The sequence below is a fragment of the Xyrauchen texanus genome, chromosome 30, assembly GCF_025860055.1.
Source record: "Xyrauchen texanus isolate HMW12.3.18 chromosome 30, RBS_HiC_50CHRs, whole genome shotgun sequence".
Lineage (NCBI taxonomy): Eukaryota > Metazoa > Chordata > Actinopteri > Cypriniformes > Catostomidae > Xyrauchen > Xyrauchen texanus.
In genome coordinates this window covers 24,109,399-24,128,895 of record NC_068305.1, presented here as the reverse complement: position 1 = coordinate 24,128,895, position 19,497 = coordinate 24,109,399, and the positions used below count along the sequence as shown (strand labels likewise).

General features: G+C 36.4%; 2 protein-coding genes across 2 annotated transcripts in view; one reads left to right on the top strand and one right to left on the bottom strand.

The window, feature by feature from the left end:
- Positions 1–4,579: 4,579 nt before the first annotated feature.
- si:dkey-85n7.8 (COX8 domain-containing protein) lies at positions 4,580–5,763 on the bottom strand. The gene is made up of 2 exons (XM_052098266.1): positions 5,541–5,763; positions 4,580–5,024 (listed from the first exon to the last, which is right to left on the bottom strand). The coding sequence occupies exons 1-2, from the start codon at positions 5,658–5,660 to the stop codon at positions 4,914–4,916; spliced, it is 231 nt and encodes a 76-aa protein (XP_051954226.1). The 5' UTR covers positions 5,661–5,763; the 3' UTR covers positions 4,580–4,913.
- Positions 5,764–8,863: 3,100 nt separating this feature from the next.
- The window catches only part of btbd7 (BTB (POZ) domain containing 7), an 88,837-nt gene continuing 78,203 nt past the window's right edge, over positions 8,864–19,497 (top strand). The window contains exon 1 of the mRNA XM_052098257.1: positions 8,864–9,187. The gene's annotated coding sequence lies outside the window, so the exon portion shown is untranslated. The remainder of the gene's footprint in view (positions 9,188–19,497) is intronic.

Sequence of the window (19,497 nt, the reverse complement as noted above, 5' to 3'; positions counted from 1 at the left end):
TTCTGAGCTGGACAGGGTTCCATCCTATTTATTCTGTGTTCTGTGTGCTATTAATAATCGGCCACTCAGACATGATGAAGTCATTGGGGAATGCCCCTAGAGGTGGATGCAGTTCATTTAGGGGTATGTCTATCTATATGTGTGTGTTACATTAATTTGTATAGTAATGTTTCATACACTGCCTTGACTAGACCTGGTGTTCAAAGAACATTGCTATATTTCATCTAATCTCTCTTTAAACTCCCCAACTCTATACACAGAGACAATTAAATAAATGATAGGAATTTGTTATAGAAAATTCATATTCATAAAGGACATATTCTTTATATAATATCTTTGCAACATTCTTTCAAATATATTTTAAGAAATTATAAATATAGCTATTTGCTGTCTTGTTTTTGCCTGATTTATGACTTTTTGAAAAATAAACAATGCTTGTGCTATGATATAATTAAAGACATGCTGCTCATTCTATCACATTGTAATCACATAGGCTATTCTTAGTTTTAGACCTTCTTAGTTCAGTCCCACCCTGACTGGTTTTTAGACCATCCTTCTTAACACATTCATTGCTATATGGCAGCCACAGTGGATATGTTACTGAGTTTATAATTCAGTGTTGTAACCTTGCACATCATCTATATTCTATATTAAAAATGTTTGTACTGTTTCATATGTATTTTAGATTTGTATATTTGTATTTCACTGGATACTCTTCCAGGACAAAGTGCAGGGAAACATAGCTACTATCACCACAGTGTTCACTGCATTCATCCATCCATCCATCAAAAGTTACAGAAATACTTGCAAATCTCAGCTATTCTGTGTACAGAGTAGTTTCTATCACTATCAGTGTTAGACCACAAGAGTGCACTAAATTCTCAATGTAATTTCTGTTTGCTAGAGTTTTCTGCCTTGCTGAAGTGTGTGACATATAAAATAAGGGTTGTCAAGTGGAACTGTTTTGTCAGCTTCACATTTTCCCTTATTCTAAATTCTGCTTCTTATGACATCTTGATGTAAATGGCTCTTCCATATAGAATCACAACACAAATGTGCACACCTTTGACAGAATGCAATAGACTTTCCTTGAGAAATGTTTCTGTGCTGAGGATAGTGTCAAACCATGATGATGTCTTAAAGTATGCATACTTCCTTTTTAATTTGGTTATTTGGTGGTATGTTTTAATTTCTAAATCGATTTCTGCTCATTAATAAAGGATATTGATATTAAATAAAAATCCTATTTTACATTTTGTAGTTATTACAGAAATATTTATCTCAAACGTTGTGTGTCACTTTTCTATTAAACCATTTTGATGGGACCACAATGGAACTCCATGAAGAATAGCTTATGAGTAATGGGTATCTCCCACATCCCATCTTCAATAACAAGAAACATAAATAAATGAAAATGGGGTGAAAAAGGTCATAACAAGGCATAAACATTTGCAACCACTAAAATAATCATGAACATCCAATAAATTTAAAGGGATCCCACAGTGTGGGAAATAGTGAGCCTTGTGACACCTTAAATGTGTGTATGTCCTCATAGCAAACACAAATACAAACACACACTCCCCAGGAGACCATTTCACGCAGAGCTCACTCATTTATCGTGCGTAATACTGCACACACACTCACACCACAGTGGTCACGTATCTTCTATCCTGCTCATCCTCGCCTTAAAGGCATAGCTCACCCAAACTCTCATCATTTACTTACCCTTATGTCATTACAGATGTGTATGGCTTTCTTTCTTTTGCAGAACACACTAAGAATATTTCAGTTCTGAAGGCTCATACAATGCAAGTGAATAGTGGGCAGAGCTTTGAAGGTCCCAATATCACATAAAGGCATCATAAAAGTAATCAATACGTCTCTAGTGGTTTTAAAGTGATCTAATCGGTTTTGGTTGAGAACAGACCAAAGTGTAATTCCTTTTTCACAATAAATCTTCATAGCAGTCTCCTTGGCAATCATAATATCAAGCTCGATTTCACTTCCTATAGCGCCATCTAATGTTCTCCGCATTCGTCAAGCACTAGGAAGTGTACTCAAGCTTGAAATCATGAATTTTTTTTAGAGACTGCAATGGCAAAATGTCCAGTATACAAAAGCAATTATATTTTGGTTTGTTCTCACCCAATACCGATTGGACCACTTCAGAAGACATTGATTAAACAACTGGAATCGTACAGATTAACTTTATGACGCCTTTATGTGATATTTGGACCTTCCGAGTTCTTTTCACCATTCACTTGCATTGTATGGACCAAAATAGCTGAGATATTCATCATAAAATCTTAAATTGTGATCGGCACAAATGTTCTAGCTGTGACCAGGAGGGAAAGAACATTCTGTCCCAAGTTGTGGGAATATCAGGAAACAATGTTTGCTCTAGAGACAGTATTGCCTCTGTTTACATGTTAATTTTTGCTAAATCAGCTGCAGCATGCCAGAAAGAGTGAAGAATGTACTGCTGAGTTATTTTCAATATACAGACCAAGCTGCACATTATTAACTATACACCAGCATCGCTGTTCAAAATTTTTTTTTTTTTACACTACATCATTTGATAAGCAGCAGGAATCGGTAATCTGTTTGTGATAATGATAATCAAACTCTGTTTGACTGTCCATACTAAAAAGAGCTTGAAAGAATAACCACTGTTTTCACAGTAGGTCTCACCAAATTTAGGGTGTCAGGCTGTTCCATTTCACTGTGGTTCAGTTTGATTTTCACCAGGTATTGCACACAAGATCCTCTCTCATAACTGGAGACACTAAGATGAGTGATGCAATATTACATTTGACACAATAGGATTACACAAAAATTTGTGATGTAACAACAATGTGCATCAAACATTTTGGTTGTTGTTTTTTTTAATAATTTATTATGACTAGGAATGCATTTCAATCTTTCTTGTTTTGTAAAGATTTGATGAAAGAACCTGTGCTAAATGGAAGGGTAGAAAGTCATACTACCACAATGAGGATGCATCTCAACATTCCTGCTGTTCTTGAAAAATAAACAAACAATGGGGATTCTAAAGTGCTTGAGACCAGGGTAAACATGTCTTCTGAAAGATGGATGTAAGCTAACCTCCCGAGGCATGGCATGGTAAATGGCAATAGAGAGATTGAGTCTCATGTCAACATTTTCAAGCCATTGCTTGCTTAGCTGACCTTCTTGTACAATATAGACAGCAATAAGGGCATTTAATTTATATCCATTTATATCTCCATTTCTGCAATCCCGATTAATTTTCTCCCTACAGCAGAAATGCTTCAGGAGTAGTCCAAGCCCATGAATGCTACTGTAGTTAAAACTGCATATGTTGGATTTGTGTAGTACCCTCAAGTATACAGGCCTCTCAGAATAGTCAAAGTGGATGCTATCTTGACCCTGTTGCTCTCGATTGGTTACCTACTGAAGCTGAGCAGGTCTGAGTCAGTACCTGCCTGGGGACCTCTTGGGAAATCCTGCATGGTTGCTGCTTGAAGAGATGCGTTAGTGAGGCCAGCAGAGGGTGCTCACCCTGTGGTCTGTTGGGGTCATTAAGCCTCCACAGTGTAGTGACAGGGACATTAAACCGTAAAAAGGCACTGTCCTTCGGATGACACAGTAAATTGAAGTCCAGACTCTCTGTTATAAAAATATCCCAGGGTGCTTCACGACAAGAGCAGGAGTGTAACCCCGGTGTCCTTGCCAAATTTGCCCATTGGACTCTATCCATCATGGCCTCGTAAAATTCTCCATCTCTGAATTGGCTGAAATACTTTATTTACCTCTCAACCAAGAGCTGAGTTGTGGTGAGCATCTGCTGTACATTGGCTGTCGTGGTGACTGTGATTTTGCCAAGTATGATGTGTTCCTTATGTGCTCCACCTTTCGTTGACCCTGAAAAAGCAACAGAATTCTAACCCTAACCACTCTAACCATTATCCTAAAATCATAGGGAAATTATGTTGGTTAAGTCACAACCCTCGCACTAAGCCTAACCCTTACACTAACCAACCCTTACCCTAGGCCTAACCCTTACCCTTGCCCTCTAACCCTATACATAACCCTAAACCTAACCTTATGGTTTGATCAGTCGATAGGAATGTTGTTCCAGGACCAACAAAAATGTTGGAACACATCCTACTCAGATATGGGCTGCCATCATATCATCTAGGTGAATGCTGCACACTCGTAGTTGCAGAATTTCCCAGACTCTCTGTAAAGTGATAGAAATAAGTAAACAGAATGTGTGTAAGAAATTATTATTATTATTAACATTGGTTGATAACATCATGGTTGCAATTTTTATCTCATACATACAATGGGGTTTCAAGATAATCTTGATCAAGGCTCTTTCAGGGTGCTTTAGTGGAAGAGGTTTTACAGTTGGTGTATGCTTTGTATGAAAAACATCTTCTGAATGGCATGTAACTATGATTGTCTCTTTTGGTTACTCGACAAACAGGACATTTTCTGAGATCTAATTTATATCTTCTAATGTATACTTCTGAACAAGGGCTCTGAGGCAAGAGGAATTATCACAAAGGGAAACACAAAGTAATCAACAATAACATGTGGTATAAAAAAACTTTATTAGAGGAAAAAGACTGCAGTCATTTTGCATGTATTAAGGGCAACTGAAGACATTGCTTACAATGGCATTAAGGGCCACAGTCCTAAGGCATTAAACACCATGGAATCATATTTCTAAATACATTTAAATTAGGCCTCTTCTCCCTCTCATAAACAGTGGGAATTGTATTACTTGTGATGTTGCTTTAAGATCTATATTTTAAACATATGTGAATTTTGCACTGAAGGTGAATAATGCCTTAGAGGCAGCCAGGACTGTCTATTGTCCAGTACATGATCTCAGGTATGTTGACCATGGAGGAAATGTGCTTTCGTCAAGAAGTTGGGGGTTTTGATCTCTGTCGATACTCTGGGATGTGGTGCAGGATCCACCCGGCGGGGGCCAGAAGGGCAATAGCAAACACGGACATGATAAAGAAACTTTCCTGCAGAAAAACAGAAAAAAAAAAAGCACAAATGACATTCTGCACAAGTCAAAACTTTAAATGAATCTAACTGCATAAGATAAAAGATTTGCAGTGTTTTTACTTCATTAAAATGCCATTCAGTTACATTGGTTTAGTGAATTTGTTTTAGAGAACTCTAATAGCACCTCTCTTCTCAACAATGCTGCTAATTGAATACATTTAAAATATTATGCAGGGTGTGGCAGTGTGTGGGACTCATTCTATAATATCTATACCATTAAACTAGATTTCCATAAGCCTATAGTAAAAAAAAACAATGAGCTGAGGCAAAAAAAAAAAAACACAAAAACAAAAAAACATATAAGCTAAATATGATGTTTGAAAAGTTTACTTGATGTGACATTGTAATTATATTCTTGTCTGAACACAAACAATTATGTCTTCAAAACAATAAATAATACAAGCTATTATCTCCATTTATCACAGTTAAGCTAACTTTGGTTGATCAGATGTATCTGTCATTGTTTCACTCACCCCAGCTCCAATCTTGTTTTTTGGTGGCTTGCTGTTGATGCTGGAGTTGTGTCTCTGAAGAATACCCACAGCCCTGCTGACGGTCACTGGCTGCACAGTTCCCCTCAGTAAAGCCAGCATCACCGCAGCTGTATGGGTCAGTACTAGAAAGTTTGGATGTGCCTGAGAGAAGGGAGAAAAGTGGGGGGATGTTCACTGATTGCAACCCTTTGGTTTCCTGCCTCCAGACTGCTTGAGAGAAAATTGATGCATCCTTTTAAATTGTGGACACACGATATCTCCCAAAACCAACCCCTTCTCTGGGAGGGGCCTGTGTAGAAAGACCACCCACCCTTTGTACTAGCTTTTCTTCAATGCCCCTTTTGATAATCAGCCAGATTTAAATTAAACAGTAGCTTATACTATCATGATTGGGCAAAGAACCAAAAATGGCAACATATTGTCCTTGATTTCATTTTTAGACTCATGTTGGACAACTTTTGCATAAACTTGCTTGGAGCTTGAACTTCTTTCAACCTTGTGGGTGATAGTTTGCAAAGCTCACTTTTGCTTATAATGACATGGCCCCATTTATCTGAACTGTGCTTTCTTCCACAATTATGTCATGGTGAGTGGTGATGGTGTAGTGGTCTAAACTACATAACTGGTAAACTGGTAATCAGAAGGTTGCTGGTTTGATCCCCACAGCTACTACCACCATTGTGTCCTTGAGCAAGGCACTTAACTCCAGGTTGCTCCGGGGGGATTGTCCCTGTAATAAAGGCTTTGGATAAAAGCGTCTGCCAAATGCATAAATGTTAATTAGTTATACACTGCATTTTTAGCCACTATTTGACATCATATGAGTTCAGAGAAACAAGGGTTCCTAACATGATGTTGCTACTGAACCGAGAAACACCTGTCTCTCTGCTTAGTGTGCATTCAGGGATGTGTCCAGCACAATGAGGTACAAATTACATGAGATCTGATTAAAGGAACAGATTAAAGGAAGATAAAATTGCAGAGAGCAGGACAGCCAGCTGTGTCTTCTGTAAGCTTTCAGTATACGGCCTGTGGTGTTGCTGTTGATTCATGTTGATCACATTACAGAGGCTGGTCTTTCATGTAAGGACACAGCTTGTCTTTTAACACATCCTTTTGAATGACAAACCTCTGTGTCCACAGTAGCTACACAATATTCATTGTTTGATCTATGTATTGGATGTGATCAATATTATTGTTCTTTTATTATGCTATTTTGATATCTAGAATGTAGAAATTTAACCTGAGGGTTAAGTTTTATTTCTCCCTCAATGTTTCTGGGTTACTAAATGTGTGGAATCAAAGTACAAAACCTTTAAACATTAAACCATAAAAAATTATTCTGAAACCTAGGTGGTGCAAAAAAAAAAAAACATTACAGCTTCTGTCAATCTTTGTTAGTAATAGAGGGGCATATCTGTCACTATCATAACAGTATTTTGATATATTTGATCATATTATTGTTGTTGTTATTATTATTCTTATTAATAATATGCCTGGATTTTATTTAAAAAAAAAAAAATACTATGAAAGAAAAATGAAAAATACAAGAATACAGACTTTTAATTGAATAATGTACATTAGTAAAGAATTAAAATTGAGAAAAGAACCAGGTATAAAAGTATAAATTATTACAGATCATCATTTAAATTGGTAGCTCACATTTAGCTCTGGTGTTTACAGTTAAGAGCTTTTGTCTTCTTAGAAGATTAAATTATTTGGACAACACGACAACATTGAGAAATCCTAAAGCAAATGTGCATTAATATAAATACAAAATACAGTATATGTGAAAAAAAGTCAATCCAAATAAAAATGTAAAGTGCTGATACATTTGGAACACAAAAAGAGTAATTGGTCTCTATATTTGAAACCTTTTTAAATAAGATTTGGTATAAAATATATGTAATAACTTGAATGACACTTCACTTACTTTACTTATTTTCACTTACTTATCCCCTTAAACAATGTTAATAAAGTTCTACCAATATGATAACATTTAAGAGAATGTCACAATATATTTTGGAACAAGTCTCTCTGCAACCATAAATGTAATCTTCTTTAGACCTTTTCTATAACCTGATTGAAATGTAGTGTGCATATATGATCTCCATTTCTGGTGATTATAATTCCTACATATGTTTAAGATTTAAATTAAATATTGCAAATAGAGGGTGATACACAATATTTAATAGCAAAAAGCTAACATTTATTTGTTTAAAATAAGGCCTGGGGCTTTAGAAGGTAATTTGCTAAAGGGATTTAGGAAGTATCTCCTAAAAATAAAGTGGTGACATCTGCTAATTGACTAATAGTAATTTGTCTAGCACACAGATAACTTGAAAACTGCTTTCACTTTCACAAAATTGAAAGCAACTGTGCAGAGAGAAGCGCCTTCTACATATATGATGCCAACAACCAAGAAAAACTGTATCCAGGTGTACCTAGGAGAATTGGTGCTGTTTTAAAGGCAAGGGTGGTCACAATGAATATTGATTTAGCTTTTTAAGTTTACTGGACTTTGTATGACATTAAGTGATAAATGAAAACTATTTATGTCATTATTATTGAAGACATCCTCACTATGCAACATTTTTCACAATGCCTAAAATTTTGCACAGTACTGTGTATGTATATATATATATATATATATATATATATATATATATATATATATATATATATATATATGTATATATATATATATATATATATATATATATATATATATATATATATATATATATATATATATATATATATATATGTCACTTTTGGGTATAATTATGAATTACGTCATGAACATTCATGAGAAATTAAGCCATCCATTTGAAGCCACCTAGTGGACAAGAGTTAAAATATGCAGTGTTGTCGTTTGTCCTATGGAGAAAAAATGGTGAAAGAAAGAGAAAGAAATGTTACATTGATTTTTTTATTTTTTTTATTTAATAAATTTTTAAGCAGTTTAAACAAACAAAAAATATTCAACATAATTCAAAATGTCATCAGTAAGCCTGTATTTCCCGTTATTAATTTTGTATTATTAAAGACAAGTATTGTATAAGAAAATGTTTCAGTTTAAGCACAAGAACAAGATCAAATCGAACTATATAAAATGTATAAACAGTCCCCGCTCAAGCCAACCCAACCCGAAAATTCGTACATAATTTACGAGTTTGATTGGACCTTTTTGCTCTGTGTCCCATCTGTGCTCGAGCAGATAGATGGCGTAGCGACATTGCTAACAAAACCCTGACGCTTAGCCCACACCTCATTGTTTAATGAATAGAGGATCTCCACAACACTACATGTAAAATTTTATCACGGGAAATTGAGAGCGAATAGCACAGACTCTATTTTAGGTATTTTGTTTTGAGTAATGGAGAATGTATAGTGTAATGTAAAAGTACTAGCAGCCTGCTAGCGCTCCATACGTGTGTGTGTGTGTGTGTGTGTGTATGAACCCGGGACACGCAGAGGCATTTTTTTTTTTTTACTCAATAACACTACAAAAGAAAAGTGCGAGCAAATGTGTTCGGCTAAACTAATATAAACGAGTCACTGGGTTGGATTTAGGCTTGTTTCATGAGCAAGAAGAGCGCAGAGGACCAGTAAACTTGACTCAGGTAGGGTTGAATGCATTTTTCCTCTTTTTGTGCTTTGCTTGCTAATCTCCCACGGCGAGCTGCTGAATTAGCTACATTTACAGTTGCGCTTTGTGTATTAAGAGCAGCCCGGTTCCTGGCTATTTATTTTTAATGTTGGTGACTATAACTTAATAAACTTCATATAGTAACCAATATTCCACTCTTCCAGACAAAACAAACCTTAGTTTCAGGATTAGCTTGCATGCTAAACCAAAAGCAAACAAACAGCCACAAGTTCTTATTGTACACTACAAAGAAGTCGAAAGATTGAGATGTATTGGATTTTGGTAACTTTTACGCTAAAGGAGATAAGAGCCACCTGAATGCTAAAGGTAAATTAAGCTAGGCTTGCTAAGTATGCGTAGTTTTCAGTTACAACAGATATAATGCCTTCATGTCTGCGGACACCTCCAGAAACTGGGATTTCAAGTCCTTTAAAAAAAGTGGACTATTCATCGTACGAATAAAATGCTATTCTCAACGCAATTGAGCTATCAGTAGCAACAAACATGTAACCGGTTACAGATATATCAGATATGTGGCTTGCTTGATATAGGAGATAATCTGTAAATTGTCCAACATAAACATCTAAATACTAATGAGTTCAACAAGCACACTTGGCGTGATTTAGATTTTTCCCTCCAGTTAAAAGCGTGTAAAGTTACCCCCTCTTTGACCTGGCTTCAATTGTGTAAAAAAATATATATATATATATATATATATATATATATATATATATATATATATATATATATATAAACGATTTCCTATCAGGCTATATAGGGCATTTTGTTGGATAATTAGTGGACAGGAACATACTCCCTTGTCTTTTGTCTTGATGACTGTTTATGTCCTTTGGAATTCTGGAAGTCATCAGGGCCTAATTAATTGCAAACCATTTTGGTAAGGTTTATGCTACTGAGTCCCATCCTGTTTTGGCCCTTTTGACAGCCTTGAGAGTTCATTCATCTCTGTTGTAGCTCTCTGTTTCCTACATGGAGCCCTTTGGCTTCTGTGTTCTCATGAGGCTTAAAAGAAATCTGTTGTGAGATTGTGCTAATCAATTTCTTTTTGTGTGAATATGGAGATGGTCACACTGAGAAATATTTCATGTTACAGGGAATGTTCGGGGATTTCAAGTGCTTTTGTTTTGGGGCTGCAACTAACGATTATTTTTACAATAGATTAATTTAAGGATTATTAGAAAGATTATTAGACTATTCTGCGATTTATTGCATCGATTAATCATTAGCTCTTAAACAATTATTCAGCTTGTGCCCCGGCTTAAAATGTTCTATTAAAAGTGCTTACTAACAACAAAGAGGACAAAAACATTTAACAATACCTCTAAATTACTTTCACTGAATTAAAGGGGTAAAATCTACTTTTTAAGTTGAATTCGGTAAAGAAATGAACTGCAAAAATACTATTGTTATCAAGCATTGTCTTGTTTTCCATTTAAAATGGTCTAAAAATCCTTAAAACAAGATACATTTACTTGAGAATCAACATATATTTAGACATTCTTTAAGAGAATGTATCTTAAATATTAGTGTATTTTGTATACAAGTGTATTTTTTCAATAGGTTATACTTCTACGAGTGCAGTAAAGAAATACCGGTTTCGGAGTTTGCAGTTATTTACATGATCTGCTTCTGTATTATTTGAATGTTAATAAAGCTATAATGCATTAAATATAACTGCATTTAGATTACGATGTAACGCTGGGGTGTTTCGACATGCAAGTTTTGCTTAAGCCGAGTGCCAGCAACTGTTCCGCTTATTCCACAACAAGAGTGCTTCTGTATTTACTTATTTTGTATTTTTGCATTATAATTCCCTCATTCTTGGCAATTTACATCACCTGAAGCTGTTTGGAAAGTTTAGTGTGCATCTGGACTGTGAGCTGTGTAATTCTTCCTCTCTTCTGTCAGACACAAGCTGCAGTGCTGCTCTCTCATGCTCTCAGATTTCCCCCCAGCAGGAATACAGACAGTGAGATTTACTGATAGCCTAGTACCTACCCATGAGAATCCAAGGTAAACATTTTAATGAAACAAAACCAATTCTGTGCTGCTTTATCTTCCTCTATTCTGTTAAAATAATGTCTTCTTTAATATAGATAATCACCATGTTTGTTGTTCATCTACATGGGTAATTCAAGAAACAACAACAAGTGAAGAGAACAGTTTGTGTTTTGGGTCTTGCATTATGTTATAAACATGTCTTTTGAATGTACAGTAGGGGATGGATTCAGATTTACTTGCAAAAGTGCTACAGTTCAATGTTAAGATGTTCACAACTGCCAACTAGTGATCAACCGGTGAGGGATTTTTAATGGTTAGAGCAGAAATCTTGAGAGCAAGGAGGCTGATGTAATACCAATAAATATGATATCACACAATTTAATATGATAGAAAATGACGTACACAAAATTGCTTAAAATTCAATTAACTTTTATTATTATTTTTAGTACATTTCTCAACTCAAGTTATAATATAATTCATAATTATTGTTATTTGAAGGATTAGGTTTGTTTTATACAAAATATTCTTTTGTAATTACTTCACTGAGGGCTTTTATTTTGCTTGAAAAGTGCAGTGTGAATATGACAGTTTGCTGTTTTCCTCATCACAAGTCTGGTGAAACGCTGTCATCGCCTCCTTTTCTGTGATGGGCCTACTGTGTTGAGTTTTTACATTTGTATAATAAATTGTAGCAGTAAAGATGTTTGAAATTGCATGAAGGAGTGGACCTGCAGCACTTTGCTTTCATAATGCATGGGAACCGCTCTGATACGCTGACACGGCTGGGATAAACTTCTTTAAGTGTCACAGATTGACCATCACGCAACATTCGTGAGCCAGAGAGAGAGACACAGTTTTTATCATTGCTGATCTAATAGACCCTTTACAGGAAGCAATTTGAGCACTCCATAGGATTATGGGCCTAACTAGATGAAATCGCTGGATTTATGCACATTTTGTGAGGGTAGTGAATTTAATCTTTGAAAGAAATTCAGTAGTTTTCTTTTAATTAAAATATCTGCATATTTTCAGACAAAGTTGCTATCATTAGACTAGACAGTTAAAAGTTACAGGGAAGTGTTGAGGAGAGATCGGGAGAATGAAACGTTTGAGCACCCCAAATATCATGAGCTCATACGTGTTTGCTCAGGGTCTGGGACTGCTTGAATGAGACTTTGTTGCACTTGTTTTTGTTTAATTTTTTGGAAAAATGCTCTTAATACCATCTGACATGTAAATGTAATTACGTAAACCGTGCACAAATTAAAATCATGTTATGTCCTAGTGTGATTTTTTAACTGCTAAGGCTGTGTGCTTTAAACATTAGTGCTTGTGAAATGTGTTGTGCGGGTGTAATGCTGACGCCGGTTGTAGGCTGTTCCTACCATTTAGAACTCCTTGTCTCTTACGCGGAATACACCATCATGAGCATCGTTGGTTGTAGATGACAGCGAGCAGAGTGCTAATTCACTTGAATACTAACAAGAATGAGGCACATGCAGACTATACATTTAATTAAATCGCAGCTTTTTTGCAGTTTAATAATCCCATTGGGTCAAATATACTGATCAGCCACAACATTAAAAATACCTGCCTAATATTGTGTCACCCTTGTGCCGCCAAAACAGTGCCAACCCGCATCTCTGCATTCTGCCCATCTGGCACCAACAATCATGCCACTGAGATCAGATTTTTCCCCATTCTAATGGTTGGTGTGAACATTAACTGAAGCTCCTGACCCATATCTGAATGATTGCACTGCTGACTCACGATTTGCTGATTAGATAATTGCGCGGATGATCGTTGGTGCCAGTTTTTTGTAATTGCTAATCTCCTGGGATTTGCACACACAGCAGTCTCTAGAATTTACTCCAACTGATGCCAAAAACAAAAAACATCCAGTGAGTTGCAGATCTGCAGATGAAAATGCAATGTTGATGAGAGAGGTCAACAGAGAATGGCCAGACTGGTGTGAACTGACAAAATCTATGGTAACTCAGATAACCACTCTGTACAATTGTGGTAAGAAGAATAACATCTCAGAATGCTATTATGAGATGCGGGTTTGTGTTTTACAGCACCTCCAGAGATGAACGGAAATCATCTGTATTCTGTAGCATTCTCATAGACAACATTATTCTTGCAAACAGTTTTCGGATGAATGTAATGAGTGATAACTCTTTACATTCACCTGTAAAGAGACGAAAAATGTATGCCTCTGAACAAAGAGTGAATGAAATTCGCATTGGCAGATTTTCTTTTTTCTGTTCTTAAAAAATATAATAAAGCACTTGTCTAACAGCATTTCTTGTCATGTGTCACTCCGAGTCGTCTTACAGGTCGCCCACCTGTTGTGGATAGATGGGGGGGGGGCTTCGCTGATGCAGCGCAGATGTTCGTTTCAGGTGTGAAGGGCTCATTTCAAATTCATTGTTTTGGTAAAAAATAATTCATTGCCGTGAGAAATCGCATTGGTGTGAGGCTTTAGGCTAACAACGTCTTCATGACAAGATCTAGAAGTTTATGAAATCAATCGCTCTCAGGAATTAGTTCACAGTCTCTCTGTACTAATGTGGCAGGGTTTTGCAACTTGACTGTGGAGCTTGTGTACAGTGTAACAGGAGTACCTTGCCAATTGTATAACCTTGAAGCATCAGACAACTACAAATCTGTTTGTCAGTTAATGGCTCCCCAGGTATAATTTGAAATTAAGGTTTTATTGTGCTTGTGTCATGTACACTAACCTCGTAGGATCTTTTTGCACTATTCACAACTGCAGCAAGATTTTTTCAAACATTACTCTTTATCCTCCTGTTCAGTACAATAATATTTTGTAAAAAAAAAAAAATGCTGTATTTTTAAGAGCAACATCCATAGATTTTTGGACTCTCCTAACAAAGTTATATAATTAATTATACCATTATTTTGTACAACTAAATGGCAAAAAGGTAAGCTTGCTGATGCGCATGTACTGTATGTTGAAATTTGAATAAAATGTTATTCTTCAGTCCATAGTCTTTGAAGGTCCCTGTAGTTTGATAAGCACACTGGCTTGACCTCTGGCTGCTGTCACTGGAGAGAGAAATTGGATGGCCAAAGGAAAGTGGGACATGTTTTCATTTTCTACTCCCTCTTGTTGTCCTTGGCAACCATTTTTTTCCCCTCTTAAAATGACAGTCTGACTCGGGTTCCCAATATTTCACCTAGTTCAATGGGGACGTGAGCTCAATCTCACCTGGGAATTAAGTGCTCACTTCCTTTGTCTAGCTCTCATCATTATGCACTAATGAAACCCAATGTTGTACAAGATTAAAATGTGATGCTTTTTTTTTTAAATTGTGGATTCTCACAAGCCTGTGGCTTGTATCAATCATTCAGGAAAACCATATTGCATTGCAGTTTAAAGTCTCTTGAAGTTTAAATCTCATTCAGCATTACCTCTTTGGCATGATATCACTCTTTTATGATCTGGCAGGCTTTTATTAATTTTAAAGGCATGAAAAGGCAAAAGTAGTTGGTTGGAGTGTGTGTTCGCAAACTACTACTCACGGCTGGAATGCCATGCATGGGGAGTAGTTGTGGTAAGATTTGTAAGTTTTTTTTCCCCCTTTGGCCCAGTCACAGGGTTATTTGGATTGGTTTGCCATATAACAACTTTTAATGATGCTGTGCTAAGAGATAAAGAATGGGGCTTGGTATTGATACAGATTTCCCGATTAGATTTCTATTCAATATCAATTCATATGGGTTTTTTTCAGTTATAATATCCCTTTTGCTTACATATTAAATAAATTATCTCACAGCTAATGCTGTTAATAATACAGGGGACCTTTTACAGTATTTCCCATAGGATTTCTTTCAGCAGCGGTGCTGTTGTGTACCACAAGCCTGCAATGCCGGACCCGTATTAACGTCTTGTGGTCGAAGAATAGATTAAAACAGGGGTGTCAAACACAATTTAAGCCTGGGCCACATCAGGGTTTATTTGCACCTTCAACGAGCCCGTTGAAAATGTGGCACCAGCACCTGCTTTGGTAACACCCATGCAAATAAGATTACATGTTATGTGTATTGAAATGCACATTTGACAGTACAGCATTTAATTTGAGGTTGGGATATCAATGAAAATAATGATATTAACAACAGTAACATCTTTGGAAAAAAATTAACACCTAATTTTTATATGGCTAAATTGAAATCTTCTGACAGTGTGACTAAGTTGGGTCTTACAGTACAGATTCCTTTCATCAGGCTCCTACTAATTAAACTACAGTCATGTCTTGGAATTTCTGAAGGCAAGTAAAACAACTTACATTTTCCTACATTCAGAGAGCATTACAGGAGTACGGATGTACACGGATGGAAAACTGATAGCTTGGTCCATAATTATGAAAAAGCACCATAGCTCGTATCCATAGTTTTAACAATTATTTTTGTAATAGTTCATGGGAACCATGTAAAATCATGCATGGTGCCACACTACCATGATTAGAAACTATAGTTTCCATATAAAGAACTATGGCATTTTTGTAAAGAAAAAAAGCTGCAGTTTTCCTGCCACAACTACAATAGGTAATGCAGTAGCTACAGTTAGTGTTACTACAGTAAATCCATAGTACATTTTTGTAAGCGTTGTGATCTGTTAATTGAAAAGCCTGTGGGGGCTGTTTGTTTAAAACTATAGTTTCATCACCGAGACATAAGGGTTTCGTAACGGACAATTCTGTATCTTATTCAAAAGTTTTTCGCAATCCCCGCCAAACACCTCAATGGTTCACAAATGCATTTAAAATTGTCTGCTGTTGAGACCTGTCCATGAATTACAGCACCTGCTCTGCCCTCGTGCTGCTATGATTAAGCCGTGTTGATAATTGACCCATGTAGTGCTGTTTCATTTCGCTATTGAAGCCAGCAAAATGCGCTCCAAAACATACAGATGACAGGTGAAGGCTCATTTATATTCACGAGGAAAGCGCTAACTGATTGTTCAAATGAAATGGTGCGATCCCCTGCCATCCTACGTTTCAGAAATTAGCTTGCAGGCCACTTGAAATGAAGCGAGTTTGACGCGTGTTGTAATGCTGTGACGTCTATTTGAGTAAGTGCGTATATTTGGTGAGGTCCCTTTCGCAGTGTACAAAGTGCACAGCTGGCTGGCAAGCGTTATGTTGCGTCAAGAATATTAGGTGAACCAAATTAAATCCCAACAGTAGCACTTATAATTCAGCAGTGGCGCAGCAGTGCTGCAAAATGCATATAGGGGAACACTGTTTTAACAAGGTTAATTAGGAAAATATTTTACTAATTATATTTTATTTTTCATCATTTTGGTCACATTTTGATTTTAAAAATGAACAAATAAATGTATTCTATCAGTAATTAAGAGATTATATTTAATATATTATTTTTGTTACATATTTATTGTTAAATTGCAGAATTTGCACTGTTTACAAATATTTACATTGATTTGTTGAGCACATGCTAAAACTGGTATTTTCTCTTTAACAAAAAACAGCATTTCTGTAAATGGTGCCATTTAAATGAGCACATGTTAACTAGAGAAGACTGGAATGTATCAGCCAGTTGCCAAATATATTCACTTTAGTCGCATAATGTGAAATTTTGTTGCAAATGCTAGTGATTCCTCTCATTGTTGTAGAGGGTTGCGCATTGAGTGAAAGATCAATCTTCGGATTTAAGAATCGATATCGTTCAAATGATCACAATTAATCAGAAAAACTATATTTTTACACACCCTTATGCTTAATTGTTTTAAGTAGCCAATAGCTTGTTTGGTTGGTTGGTTTGAAATGCGTTGCACACTTAACCTGTTATGTAAGCTAATTTTCAGTGTTGCAAGTAGACAAGGATCTATCCATATGGCCATCTAAAAAATTATTTCTAATTCTAGGCTATAGTCTCAGCAGGGATTACAGAATCTCTCTCCAAAATGTTTGCAATTTTGATTGACTGGCTTCCTGACTACATTGACAGGAGGCTCTTGGTGACCCATTTAAGGTTTTTGATAATGCATTAGCAGTCTGCCCTACATCAGGCTTCACTGAGACTCCACAGACAGCTGAGATGATGGTGGAGTCTTCACTCTGTCAAGCTCACTTAGACTCGCTGCAGCTACTGGTCATCCTTCTCAACACAAGCAATGTATTTGCATGCATCTTTGTCTAAGCTGTGATTGTGAGTGCAATGTAACAAATTGTACTTTTGTTTACATTAATATTTACTTGTATTACTGCACACTTGTTGCTTGACAAAATGAAAGAAGGAATAATATACTTTACAGTCATATTCACCTTGATTAAAAACTAATTTCACAGAGGAATGAACATAATCTCACTGATCATGGCAAAAAATATAAATTAAACTTTAGCCACCTGTCCTTGCAACACAGACTTGAATTCTCTGATATCCTTCCTCCTTTAATGTGTAAAATTCAAGCCAGCGGGCACGGAAACAGGGTAGTTTATAGATAGGGAAGAGGGTTTGGGGAGGGTAGCAACATAAAATATACCTTATCACCATGCTGTTTGCTAATTGCTGCAATCGTTCATGTGATTGACAGGTGGCTTAGGGGAAGAGTTGAAACTAATCTGACTATTGGTCAACCGTATTGCCCAGCACTCGGCCATGACATATCTTAGCAAAAATTCAACTAAATAATTAGTTCACTCTTAAATAAAACTCTGTCATCATATAGGTATTGAGATGTTGAGGTTTTCCTGTTTCTGAATATTCCATTATCTATGATGCACAGACAGGTTGAGGGGAGGGGCAAAGCTCACAGGCAGCTGAAGGTTGTACATAGTAGATATAGGGTGAAGTGCTTTGCTCAAGGGCACAACAGGAGCAGTCAGGAGTTCCCAGCCGCACACAGAGATGGAGTCTTGTGATTAGCTCTAGAAGTCAGAGTGGCCCCCAGCACTCCTTTCCTTCTCAGTAATGAGATATCATGGTCACACTGACTCATCGTTATGAGAACAAAATCATATGAACAACCATTGACTCTCCCAGTAAATGCCTTCTCATTTCTATTGTTTCTTCTGGATTGAGGCACTTGTTCTCAGAAAATAAATGCCTACCTATAACTGGACTGGCATATCAGGTTGCACTCTCAGCACAGCAATACTTTACAAAATGGCCTTCCTTGGAAGAAGAGGAGCTTGGACTAAACCAACATTTCTTCCCATTGGGTACACTTTGAATGTGTTGTCCATTGAGGTTGGAGCTTTTCTAATTCCTTGGTCTCTTGCAAAGAGGCCCAAAAAAGCTGCCATCCTAATTTTCCCTCTCTTCGGATCTAACTCTTTAACTGTGGACTTAGTAGATGCAGAAGTCAAATAGATTACTGAGCTTGTCCATTTTGTGTTGATTTAATTATATCTCTTTTACGAATAGCCAAGGTCCGGCTGTATTTATATTTAAAGTCTTATGTACAGCGGCGCTGTCTTCCGAGTCATCAGAGTGTGATGTGTGCTTTTGAACAAGAATGAATGTTATTTTCTCATGTACAGCAGTTAAAGGGGTCTAGACATACCATATTTTTTATTTGTAATATATTCCTTGTGGTTCACTTATTATAGAAGTAAAGTGTTTGCTAAAAAAAAACACACTCGTATACAGTGCTTTGAAAAAGTATGTGAATTAGTCTGTTTTTGTGTATATCTCATACTAAATTGTTTCAAAAATTAAAATAAAATTGAACATACAATTAAGGCAATCTAAGTAAACTCCAGAATACAGTTTTTAAAATATAATGTTATTAATTGAAGCAAAAAAGTTATCCAATACCAACTGGGCCTGTGTGAAAAAGTATTTGCCCCTTAGTTACTAAATCCCCAAATCTATGAAACCGCATTCATAATGGGTTCAGCTGGACTAGACACAACCAGATTACACCCTGATTACTGCCAGCCCCGTTCAATCAAATCAACACCTAAATATAACATTAACACTATGCTAAGGTCGAAAGAAATTTCAGAAATTATGAGGAAAAAGGTGATTGTAATACATCAGTCTGGGAAGGGTTACAAAGCTATTTCAGGGGCTCTGGGACTCCAAAGAACCACAGTGAGAGCCATTATCTCCAAATGGAGAAAACTTGGCACAGTAGTGAACCTTCCCAGAAGTGTCCGACCTTCCAAAATTCTTCCAAGAGTACAGCGACGACTCATCCAGGAAGTCACAAAAACCCATGGACAACATCCAAGGAACTGCAGGCCTCTCTCGCATCAATAAAAGTCACTG